Raw genomic sequence first — 13,822 nt, forward strand, 5'->3', positions numbered from 1 at the left:
AATTTTGGTAAATCTATATCTATGTTTGACGTTGCACATCTTTTGTTAGCTGGTTCTCTAAATTGGCATCAGTCAATGAAGCACGTGGTGAACCCTTTGTAAATTTCATCTTCGAAAAAAATGTTTCACAAACATATGTGGATCCAAAAGCAGTTACAACTTACAACTCGTTGCGCAAAATATCTTAAGTTGGAATATCTCTCGGATGTGATATAAGTATTGTAAAAATTAATTTTTCATGTGGACGCAAAAATTTGTTTCATCTCATTGTTGCACTGTAACTCAATTATATCAAAGATATCAAATATAGAACTGAAGTTCATAGTCGCACTTGCGCATTATAACAATGACACTTCGTTTATTTAAGAGTTTTTTGTATACATACAACAAGAAACAAAAGTTTCGATAGAAATATAAAATCGCCTGGCGGGCCGCACAATTTAACATGGCGGGCCACGCGTTGGCCAGGCCTGATCTAGAAGAATCTAAATAAATTGTGTAATTCTTTATCAGCCACTTTTACCGCTCGGTAGGTTCAGTGTTAATTAACCCTTGGCACTCGAAATGTTTTGCCATCGGCAGACCCAATTGTTAAAGAGACAGTCTCGAGGACCAACATTTTACTCCGAGATGAGAAAATCGGAAATGTTTCTGACACAATGAAAGTAGTATCGATGCTATCGGCAGTCGGCGGATTTTATGAAGGTGTAATTTAAAACAGTGAAAACGTTAAAAAGTTTCTATTTCACTCGAGCTCGTTTGGAGAGATTCAGATTGACAATTTTTATCCTTCATAAAGATCCGATGTCTATTGATCATGAACGTTGCTATGGCGATGCCAATGAAATGCAAAGGGTTAATGCTTTAAGCTTCTATCGCTGTTGAAGGTCCTATTAACACTTTGACTTTGACACTTTGACCCACGCGTGGGTGACACGAGCATTTCTCCAGTCTCAAAAATCAATTTCTCCGGCGATAGGTAGAGAGTTTGCTCGCTTAATTAGCCTGTGAAATGTTGCAGGGCCGGGGAAGTAATTTCCACCTTGAATCCTACCTTCTCAGTTCTTGTTTTATTAACACTTCATCCGCAATTTTGTGATAATCATTTTGAAGTGGATGACCAATAGTGGAGAATTCCTTAACGAGTTACCCGAAAGAATCTCTGGAAAGAATGGCCAGCCAAATTTTTCTCGTGATTTTCAGAATAATATACAGTGAGTGTAAAAAGTATTCGTACGCTCTTCAAAGTAGAATAACTTTTTTATAATTGTACCAAATTACCTCATTGATAATAATAATCAATTAGAACCATTCGACTACGAAATGATATGCAAAAACGATTTTCCAAATAATTATAATTTGCAAGGTTACGTGTAAAAATACAAAAGGCATTTTTTTGAAACTTTAAAATTGAAAATGAAAAATGAAAATTTTAAATATATATAGTAGTTACACACATGCTGAAAATCGGAATCGATTAACATACACACGAGTTACAAGCGATTAAAAATGGTAAAAATCGTAGTTTTTGATCGACTTTTCATCAGTCTCTGCTCAAAATTCGATGAAATTTTCAGTATGTGTATAACTAACATCTACAAAAAGTTATAGAAAATGCCTTTTTTTATTTTTGCATGTAACCTTGTAAATTTATAATAATTTGGAAAATCTCTTTTGCATATCATTTCGTAATTGAATAGTTCTAATTGTTTATAAAAAATCACGTCGTTTGGTACAATTATAAAAAAGTTATACCATTTTAAAGGGCGTACGAATACTTTTTACACCCACTGTATATACCCAAAGAAATTTGTAAGTTATAAATATTACACGACTGTTATTTTGACGGTTACCGTAAATCTAGTATTGAGAGAGAATTATTCATATTTGAACAGTCTATTGACACATTACCGACCGGTGATTATTGCATAATTTTGAAAAATCAATGGTATATGGCTAAACACTTTTTAATGGAACCTTTAATAGCAACATCAATTTTCATTGTGAACTAACAAATAACCCTGAATAACGTCATTTAATAGTTTCATTTAAGATTGCAATGTAAAAGAAAAATGCGTTCCTCTGGTGCAGCACAATTATTGAAAATCCTATTAATAGGCTTCCGGTAGGTAAAGTGTTGACAGGCTTTTGGTAGATAAAGTGTTAAATATAGGTTCGATTTTACCGAATGCTTGGGATGGTCGGAGTTGTGGCAGTCAATGTGTTAAAAAGTTCCTTAGCTAACCATTTGACTAGATACTTGGTACTCGAAGAACTCCTATCACTATTCCTGAAGAGTGAAGATGAGGAAAGAAAGGGAGACGTTCAGGACTCACAAGACGATAGTCTCGTTCCATTCGGGGTTCAGTGAGGACTTGATGGTCTTGGTCTTTTTCTTGACGTTGTCCGAATCCGGGATCAGCTTCAGCTTGACGTAGGGGTCCGACAGTCCGTTCGGGTCCATCGGGATCAGGTTCCGGCCCTGTTTCACTGAAACCCATGATCCGATCCAAGGGATCGGGTCCGTTCAGATCCTCTCACCATCTTCCTCTCTCGAGTGTTGTCCTCCGCGATTCAGCCTAACTTCGAGACGCGGATCGAGGACGAACGGCTTCACGATCGATTTCCATTACCGTTTCGTTTCACGTGTTCCGACCTTGCGAAATCGAAAAGAACCGCCTTTTCCAGCCGATAATAACGGTCTAATAATAAAGATCTCGCTGCTTTCCTACCGAGGCCCTGCTCCACGAGATAATCTTCCTCTCGTAACCACTTGAAAAACGTTTGACGGGGAATCAGTCGATAAATCGATCTCCAGAGATATTTTTAATAACGATTCCCGCGGAACCGACACAGGATTATTACGCGGCCCGTAATAATCAAACGAATCCGCTCACGGTTACGCGTTTTCGGCCAATAGAATCCGTTCGTCCTCGATCCTCAATCCCGGCGGGACACGATCGTGATCTTTTCCAACTTCGGAGATCATTATCGGAAGAGGATACCTCTCGATACATGTGAGAAACCAATATATGTGTAACCGAACACGATACAATTTCAACCAGCAATATTTAATTACCAGTTAGGAGCAAAACTGATCACACACACTTTATATCAGAAGAACTTTCTTATGAATGGACCAAACGACTTCAATTTCTCTGTAAGACTAGAAGAATTAGTTTAGTAAGCGACGTCTAAAAAATATGTTGAAAAAATGCATTTAATAACGGAAATTTAAGAGATGTGTTTGGTCAACTTGTACAAATTATACACGCTCCGAAAATTTCATTGAAATTGGTTAATTGATTTACGAGTTATAAACGATCAAAACTGGTAAAAATTGCAATTTTTCCAAATTTTCGGTCTTTTTACCACTTTTGATCGTTTATAACTCGTAAACCAATTAACCAATTTCAATGAAATTTTCAGAGCGTATGACCAAACACATCTTTCAAATTTTCATTATTGGCTCAGCTAAAAAATTCCTAAAATTCAATTTTTACTATTGTTTTTCACAATAACGACCAAATGCATTTTTCCAACATATTTTTTAGGTGTCATTTACTAAACTAATTCTTCTAGCCTTACAGAGATATTGAAGTCGTTTCGTCCATTCATAAGAAAGTTCTGATTTAAAATGTATGTGACCAGTTTTGCTCTTAACTGTAGATGGGTTAATACCTTAATACTTTTTAACCGGTTCGTTTAAAAAATCAAAGTTGACCATTCATTCTTTGGGGTTAGGTGGGTCAAAAACTGTCCCACCTTTTGCCTAGCTTTTTATGCATAGTATATTTTAACGCACCGCGAAAGGTTAAAGTTATATTGATATTAAACAAAATTCTGTGCAACTTGGGTTTTTATTTTCTTTGAAATCGTGTGCCTGAAAAAGTTAAATTTTAAATAAATTTCCCTCTTGATACAATAAGAATAATTGTCTTGTAAGTACAATTTCGTATTCGAGTTGTGTATCGCCCAGAATCGCCAGAAAAAGTTACCCCCTCTCTGCCACTACCGGATCAGTCACGTGACCGAGTCATGGCGGAATCGTGGAGAATAGCATAGTAGAAGGGGAAGGTAGAGTGGGGATACGATTCACGATCTGGCGACTCTGGTCTCATCCTGTATATCGAGACAGTAGTGTGCATCCTCTTCCAGAAAGTTCGCAGAGAGGCTGACTCCGAAGATCACGGAGAAGCTAGGGTGTTAGCGTGGTACTTAGGGTGTAACTTACCCTCGACGGTGAGCTTGTTTCCTGAACAGCTGATGTTCAATAACATACGACCGCGTCTTTCGGTGTGGTCGCATCCGCACAGGTTTGGCACGCTCTCCTCGCACCTCTTGTGTACGTTCATGTCGCATGCTGCGTCATCAGATCATCGATCAGTTATCGGAATCGTTCGACGCTCCCGCTGGCGTCAGCGTCGTCGCTCACAGCCAGACAACAGGCAACCTCGTTCGTTTGCCGTGTTTTTCGTACACGTCTTTCTTTTTTTTTTTTTTTTTTTGTTAAATGTATACTTTCGCAACATTCGAACGTTTCGAGCAGTGGGATGGATGCAGAACAGCGCGGGGGGAGGGGGTGTGCGATGCTTGAATGCGCGTTCTAATTCGCTGCCGGAATTGCAGCCGCCGATCGTTCTGCCCTCGCGAATTTATGTTACGTTAGCTCGATCTTTGTTATTAGTGTTAAGAAATCGATATCGATCATGGGAAGTCACAATTTATTCCAACAGAGAATCTTCAGGCTCTAAATTTTGTAACAAGAATTATTGCTCTTTCAATTTTTTAAATATTGCCTATTTTGTAAGTTAGCAGTAGGTACAATATTTTTGGAACCGTTGATTTTTATTTTACGTATATGTATATAATTAACTGTATGAATACGTGTTTGTTCTTCCCCGTGAATTTTATTGACGCTTTGAAGGCCGCTGTCACGCGGGCGTAACTTATTTTCTTTCATCTTCCTCTTTGTATGTTTTCAAACAGCATATAAAAATAATTTCGTCTTTCAATTGTTGTTTTATAATTGTTTTTAAATTGTAAATACGTTCAGCGCTCGTTCTAGTGGTTACGTCGCACCGGATAAAAAGACAAATTGCCGCCCCTTAAGAATATATATATTTTTTAAATAAAGATATATATTTTTTATTTTAAGATTAATAAAAGCATTTATTTGAATAAAAGCATATTTTCTATTAATTGGGTATTTAACACATCAATATTTTTCTCACAATTATATACAGCCAAAATGGCGCCCCGGACAAATGTCCGCCCTTAGAGCGGGCCCTGAAACGTTGGAATAGGACAGTTTTTGTTCCGCATAAAAATTCGCAGTCTACTAATTGCCAAATACCCGACGAACAAAGCCAAACGAAGCCGAGGAAAGAAACGCGCGACCATCAAAGAGCTGGAAAAGATAAATCCCTGTACAATTTGTCAAGCTTTCGAGATCAAGTGTTTCTTTCCATCAATGTCTGCCCTGCTTTAAGGGTGGAAGCATGGTTCCTCTCATATTCTCTACAACTGTACAATCTCAGACCGTGTGAACCAATCTCGAGAATTAACTAAATAAATACAACGATATATTAGTGAATGGTTTTATTAAAAAAAAATAAATTCCTCTGTATCTTTGGCATGCTTCGGAAACCAAGAGTCCCATTTGATCAACGTCCACCCCCTGCTCCAAGGACCAAAGTCATCGATTCTCGTCTCTTGTTTAGAATGCTATAATTTCAAAACATTTGAACCATTTTTGACAATCAACCGTATAGATATAATTATGTATTACTACCTCCGCGTGGTTCTATTCAAAATGACAAATCCTTCTATTTTCCCCCAGCTTCTGAAACCAAGTGTTCCATTTCATCAACGTCCACCCTGCTCCAAGGATCAGACTCATCGTTTCCCTTCTCTCGTTTAGAGTTCTATAATTTCAAAACAACCTTTTTGACAATTCATCTGCGTAAATATAACTCTGTATTACTTCCCCCGCACGATTTGATTAAAGACAAATTATGTACTCTGCTTTTGACAAACGTTCCAATTCATCTTCATCCACCCTGCTTTAGGAGTGGAAGCAGCAATCCTCTTATCTTTCCTACAATTCTATAATTTCAAAGCATGCGGACTTGTTTGACGATTATTTGTATAATACAACTGTGTATTACTTCCTCCATACGAATTTATGAACGGCAACATGTTGCCTCACAATTTCTAAGCTTCTGAAACCAAACGTGTTCCATTTCGTCATCATCCACCCAGCTTTAAGGGTTGGAAGCAGCGTTCCTCTTAGTTTTTACACAATTCTATAAGCTCAAAATTCTAATGCAAACTTTTTTTATCAAATAATTAAATAAATTTAGCTATGTATTGTACTTCCTTCACGTGATTTTATTTAAAAAAGATATATTACTCTGTTTTTGGCAAACATTGCACATCATCAACGTTCACTCAGCTTTAAGGGTGGAATCATGTTGCTCTTCCGCTTTCGATCATGTTCGCGAGGAGACGAAGGGCGGCTGCAGTCGGTGATCGCATACGCGCGAGATGCAACGACCTTGAACCTTCTGCGAAACGACCCGTGCGTGGCCGGCGACAAGAAAAAGAAAAAGGAAAAATGGCTGGAAAGTGGCTTTTCGTGACCAAAATTCGAAGTACCTTTATATCGACCTATTCTTAACAAACATTTCAGTAATGTAACCACCATACGTAAAATAAAAAATGTTCAAAACAATAACTAAAAATTACAAAAATACTGAATAAAAATCTGCTTCCCAAAATTTGCACGACATGTGGCTTTTCCTAATTGTCTAACCTTTTGTATGATGCAGTGTTTTAAAACCCTCGTCGAAGTTTTAATTGACACGTGGATTAAATAATGCTTGGGGAATACCTTTATATAGATTTATTCTCAACAAAAATTTCAGTAAAATGTAACTACCATACATAAAATAGAAAATATTCAAAACAATAATTAAAAATTATAAAACTACTGAATAAAAATCTGCACAACGTGTCGTTTTTCATAATCGTCTAACCTTTTGTATGAAACAGTGTTTTAAAACCCTCGCCGAAGTTTTAAGTTACACGTTAATTAAATAATGCATGGGGAATAATTGAACCATGAAAACACGCCTATCAATAAATACATCAAACCTAAATAAAAAGATATTATTACATATGTAATAAATAGACTGCAGATTTTATGCAAAATAAAAATTTCCTCACTCGATTACAACAAACGGAATTTCCTCTTTCAATGTTTTTAACGAGTCGGAAATAAAGTAACATTCTTAAATTCCCACTCATCCATTCTTGCCATAAATGCATAAAATTTGAAGTCTTCGGAGTGAGTGACGTCCTCAAAAATGGCTAATACTTTGGATTGTGAACGGTTATGCGTACAAAACTTCGTTTGAAAATTACGGAACTTGGAAAATTGAATTTTGGCCACGAAAAACGGGTTTCCAGCCCGGTGTGCGAGGGGTCGGTCGATGACACCCTCCGCTGCATGCCCGGTCGAACGAGCCAAGAAAAGATTCGAGACGAGCAGACGATCGATCGCGAACCGGAACGACGGACGTTCGTTTACCCGCGCGTATGCGAATCGACGCGACGGTTTCTTGGCTCCCGATGCCGACCCGCCATCAGGTACTGTCGCAATTCCGTCGCCCATTCAAACGTGGATCATTCTGATTTTCGATTTCTTCCTCCGGTTGCCTCGTTTACCATCGTTCTGTCTACCGCAGCGTTCCTCAACCTTCGATCGGAATCAGATCGACACCGTAGACGACGAGAGTACAGTAGCCGATTCACATAAATAGATAACGTTATGCATATTTCAGTGCAGCGGGTGCAGTGAACTCAAGCGAACTAGTAGCGAATAAAAAAGGAGAGCGTAGAACTCAATTTTGTTATTCAAGCAATGAACTTTAACGAATAAGATATTTTCCCTTTAGTTCGATGATCTTTTGTCAAAAAGAATAAATAAGAAAATATTTAATTCACATTTTAAAGTTTATTCCTTGAATAAGGAAATTTTATTTCACCGTAAAATACCGAAATTACTTTCTTGCCAACCCAATAAATTGGATCGACTGATGCCGATCATAAAAATGCTTGTCAAAATCAAGAATATTATTTTATATATGCCCGAGATCACCCCCGAGGTCATTTGAAATAACTTTTTCCTTTGCGAAAATGTGCTCCGCAACTTTTTCAAGGAGGTATTAATGAAAAACACGGACCAATCAGAGCGCAGCCTTTGTGGACGCATTCCGGCTCGGCCAATACGAACTCTACGCTCGGCGGGATTTGCCGCGGAGGCGGAGTCCGTGCGCTGTAGCCGCGCTTCGGTTGGTCCTTGTCTTTTCCTCAACCCTTTGCACTCTGAATTATTTTTCTCTTGTCTTTTCCTCAACCCTTTGCACTCTGAATTATTTTTCAATATTATTGCCAACAACTACCTACTATTTTAAGCGTCCCATTCGAAATTTACTTTAAAGGACAGTTCCTTGACTGATACTTATTTTAAACAATTTTGTTTACTAATTATTAGACTGCGGATGTTTATGCATTTTCCAAATTTTGTAGACAAATTTTAAGAAAGTGGAATGACATAACATTCTACTTTTAATGGGAACAGCCTTTGTAGATCTAAAACAAATAAAAGTTGTACAAAATTCTGTCGGAATTTCATATTCCAGTCTTTTTTGAAAATTTTTATAAGCCATAAAAATAAGCATAAAAATCCGCAGTAAACTAATCATATTAAATGTAGCTCTCAAACTTTGTTGTAATTTATATTTGTGGAACCTATATTTGTTTTAAACTAAACAATAAGACAATTAAACAAATAATGGAAGAACCAAATACCTTTTAAAACCCGTTTCATTTATATTTTTCTTTCTGTGATGTTGCCTCACACTCGACAAAGGAGTGCAAAGGGTCAATAAAAAAAAATGTTACTGCAAATGTTCCCAGGAATCATCCCTCGCAGAGAAATCTAACATTTTCGGGGCATCCTGTATATTTACTTGTAAATGTTATTGAATGATAAAAATAATACAGCATTAGGGTAAACTTTACATTAACGGACTCAAAATTTGTGCCTTTCTCCTATAAATTGTGATGTATTTGGTATGTAATCCAGTAGATTTGTACCCGGGGCGGCTGCAGATCGAAGTTTCGATCCTATAGGATCAATGGTTCAGGAGTTATGCTTGCTTAAAGTTGAGCAATCTGCAGTGTTTTTGCAGTAGTGACATGAAAAATGCACAACTTTAAGCAAGCATAACTTCTAAACCATTGATCCTACAGGATACAAATCTATTGGATTACATACCAAATACATAATAATTTATAGGAGAAAGGCACAAATTTTGAATTATTTTGCATTATTTTATTTATTTATTTTGAATTATTTTGCATTATTTTATTTATTTATTTTGAATTATTTTGCATTATTTTATTTATTTATTTTGAATTGTTTTGCATTATTTTATTTATTTATTTTGAATTATTTTGCATTACCCTGAATCGCTTGTTTCCTAAATAGATAATTTTCCTAGCTTTTCGTAGATCCCCAAGCTGAGAAACGCTGTGGATTCTACAGTCTACCCTCCCACTTCGACGTTTTTCACTGAATATTGCTTGTTATTGCTGCGACGGGACTGTTCGAACGGAATCGGGAGCCGAAAAACGAAAGTGGCGGGTACTCGCGAAAGTTAGGGGCGGGGGTCGTAGAGCGGGTACGATGCGAGTCCGCGGGTATCTACGGCAGCGGGTGCGCATCGAGTAAAATGGCGCGCGCAGTGTTACTGCGACCCGGTCTGCGATCGTCGGGTAAAAGAGCGGGCATTTTGCACGGCAGGACAAATAGTATTCAAATCATATTCGCTACTTACTTCATCTTACTAGCACTCGAGTGGTGACTCACAGTCACCATTAAAAATTGCTGTACCATTAATCACAATACTGTTTACATTGTTAAATATCTTGGTGTCTGAATGACTACACATGTAGTGATGGGATCTGAATCACTTCGTATCGCTTCGATTCAATATTTACGTACAACAAAAGATTCGAATCATTTGTAACATAATTCGAAGCTTAGAACTCTTGAAACTGTTGGACGTCTTGCGAGGCTTCATTGTCCTGAAAATCTTGAATGCCTTAAATCTTTGGAAGGTTTGTAAGAATTGAAACTCTTGAAATGTTACATCTATCACGAAATAATGTCAGCATTGGGATATGAATAACAGTATGAACGTACCAATATGATAAAAAGTATAACATTCATTAAGATTATCAAGATTTTTAAAATTTTCAACACTTCAAAACTTTCAAGAGTTTCAAGAATTTCTGATTTCGAATAAATATCGAATTGATTCGAAACTCTGTGGTGATTGATTTGTTCGAAAACTTGCAACATGTATGCCCATCACTATACACATGTATAAATATTGTATGAAGTATTATAACAACTTCATATCCATAAAATGAACAAAATCATATGTAGACAGCGGATCATTATGCAAAATAAAAATATTTCTACCTGATTTGCAACAAACTGGAATCAAATAATGATTTATTCTCTTCCTTGATATGTTTAATAGATTAAAAATAATATAACAGTATTTTTAAATTCTTCTAATACTTTTACTCTTTTAAATGACACTTATTCGTGTTTGTCATAACTGCATAAAATCCGCTGTCCAATCATATACAAGGGAATTAGTTCTAGATCGGAAGAAATGTTTAATGTTCGAGTTAAAATAGCTCAGACTGCAAAGGGTTAAATTAAAATTCAACGATAAAATTACAACATTAATAAGCTGAAACTAATAGAAAGAGTGGTACGCTTGCATTCTCTTAATCTGCCCACTGCCTCAAATAGCATTCATTCATTTTTATCGAAATAATTACGAAATGGACAAGTTCGGGTCCTCGCGGACCCAGCCTAATATTTAACCGGCATGCAAGTGTCACGAGGTGTCTGATAAAACTACATAAATACATTCTTCTGGAAAAGTTCAACATGATTTACCCGACAGTCGCAGAGAGGGTAGCGCGCGACCGTCGAGCGGGTCGGGTCTCTGCGCTCGCGTGTACTCGTCGTTGGGTTCGCAGTCTACGGTATATACGGTGTATATCTGATATACATACACATACAAGGGACACATACACGTGTGTACAACTACGAGCATGCACGATACATAGAAAACAATAGAGTGTACGATATATGGAGTATAACTAGGATATCCACAGAGATCTAAAAACGAAGACTCGCGGGGGGCACGTGGGGTGGGGGGTTTATACACGTGTCGTATATCGTATGTACAACGTCAGAAGAGGCACAATATATACAGTATATATGTATAGTATGTATACTTTCTTATGTATAAAGGCGGCGAGCTCTGAAAAAAACGTGCCAGAGAGTACGATCAAGAGAGAGATAGAGAAAGATAGAGATAAAGGAAGAGAGATAGATAGAGATAGGTAGAGAAAGAGAGATAGAAGAGAGAAAGAGAGGCGACGGTGAGTAAAAGCGAGGAGCGAGAAGGAGAGAGAAAACCGAGTGACGTGAGCACGCGATACTGTGACGCGAGATTAGGGGTCTGGGGGGGGCTACCGGTTCGCGCTGGGTAGCCACGGGCTATCCGACCGGCCGAGACCGTCGAGACTTTAACGACCCCAACGTTCGCGCTAATCGTCGGATCGATCCGCGCTAAACGGATCCACTGGAAAAGCGAACAATAGAGAAACAACGAACGTCCAAGTGGCCGCAGAACAAGAAAGAGCACTGAGCTGTTGGGAATGGCAGACCAAGTGCTCCGGATGAACCACGAAATACCGAAATACATACGGTAACATGCCTCGGTGTATGCAAGACAGTTCGGAACCGAAGTGTCGCTTGTGTGCAAACATTTCACCGTGATCTACGATAGCTAGACACTGCGAATTTTTTTAGGGATGTTCTGGAGGTATATAAGAACGCAACAAAATTTTTGAAAATTTGACAAAATATGATTCTTACTAAATTAATGCAATTACCAAAGTTTGGGTTCGATTCACTGCACCGTTTAAGAAGTATAGCAACTTATGGAGAATTCATAAAATTCCACTTCAAACCCTATTTACTTAAACCTTGAAAAAACGCAACTAGAAACTCCAAAAAAAAAAAATACACTCAAAAGCAAAAATATACTCATGAATGGCTTTTATTGCGAATATGTTGATGGATTTCGAATTTCTTGTACTTTTGTCTCCCATTGTACCTCCAGCACATCCTTAAGCTTTTATGAGCGAAATTGATCATGTGCAATTTAAAAGCACGATCAATACAATTTTGGAATATTAACCCTTTGCACTCCGAATTATTTTTCAATTTTGTTGCCATTGAAGTGTTGTTTTGATTGAGATCTATTAGGTTGTTGCATATGAAATGTCCGATTTTAGAATGCAACTCTTATCAAATGTTTCAATCAAGAAATGTTATTATAATCTATAGGTTTATTGTTACTAAACGTACCACGACTGGCCAAATGACTGGTTCTAGATTTTTTTATTTCACAATTAATAAAATGATAAAGATGCCTTCACAAGAAATGATTTAATAAATATCTTTATTAGAGCACATGTTACAATTCTTATTCTAGATATAATTCTTGACATTTTTATTGGCAACCACGCGTGCCTGTCACTTTTATAGCTCGGTACGTTTACTGTTAATATTCTATGTTCAATTTTAATTTAGATGTAACATTTTACTTTTAAAAAAGTTTATTTCAACGTCAACCAACGCGACTGTCGTGTATTCCTTTTATATGTATGTCTGAAAAAATAACTTATTGACGATAACATTATGTGATTTTTTAATTAACTTACTAGTCGTTGATGGTAAAGAAGAACTACAAAATCAAGATAACAGTCTTGTAAATGAAAAACGTGAACATAATATCTTATTATTGCCGTAATACAATCAAGAAACTTGAAATTTGTAGATAGAATACATTGGGTATACAAAATTGTGTTTGTTCAATGTCATTGTAAAAATCGGACATTTCATATGCAACAACCTAATACTTCAAAGGACAGGTCCTCGACTATACTACTTATTTTAAACAATTTTGTTTACTAATTATATTAAACATAGCTCTCAAACGTTGTTGTAATTTATATTTGTGGAACTTACATTTGTTTTAACTAAACCATAAGACAATGAAATAAATAAAGGAAGAGCCGAGCACATATAAGAACCCATTTTATTTACATTCTTCTTTCTCTGATGTCGAGTGACACTCCACAAAAGAGTGCAAAGGGTTAATACGCTATTTTCACCTCTTCAGAATGATTTAGAGTAAAAGGCTCTCTTCCATTTAGCCCCTGCTTCTTGCGATAATTAAATTTACACAGAAGATTTTTAGTTCGAATAAATATCTGCTGTCTTTTCATGAATGTTCAGGAAAATTGCGGTTTTGCGTGGTCGTTTAAAAAAGACGTGATACATCCTGTACATTGTCGCCATTAGTATTCTGCTCTCATTAGTATGATTTTAATTATTGCACGAACAGAAATTCATTAGAAATTCCAGGGGTGTATAAAAATTACTAAACATACTACTGTCGGTCAAATGACCAATTTCAGATGTGTTTGGAACACTGGAGATGAGTATACACACTTCTTTATATTCAGAAATCTAAGTAAATTCAATCGTGACATTTTTATGAGGCGACACACGTGCTAGCCATTTTTAAAGCTCGGCGAGTTTAGCGTTGAGGAAATCGGAATCGGAAAAGACCGAAAATTTGGAAGAAAA

General features: G+C 36.9%; 1 protein-coding gene across 5 annotated transcripts in view; it reads right to left on the bottom strand.

Moving 5' to 3' along the window:
• The window catches only part of LOC143214001 (protein kinase C, brain isozyme-like), a 68,589-nt gene that overhangs the window by 15,986 nt on the left and 38,781 nt on the right, over nucleotides 1-13,822 (bottom strand). For all 5 annotated transcript variants that reach the window (XM_076434458.1, XM_076434459.1, XM_076434460.1 and 2 more), the window contains 2 exons: nucleotides 4,235-4,363; nucleotides 2,337-2,490 (listed from right to left, as the gene is read on the bottom strand). In XM_076434458.1, the coding sequence (XP_076290573.1) occupies nucleotides 2,337-2,490; nucleotides 4,235-4,363 (283 nt within the window). The remainder of the gene's footprint in view (nucleotides 1-2,336; nucleotides 2,491-4,234; nucleotides 4,364-13,822) is intronic.

This window comes from Lasioglossum baleicum, chromosome 12 (genome assembly GCF_051020765.1).
Source record: "Lasioglossum baleicum chromosome 12, iyLasBale1, whole genome shotgun sequence".
NCBI lineage: Eukaryota > Metazoa > Arthropoda > Insecta > Hymenoptera > Halictidae > Lasioglossum > Lasioglossum baleicum.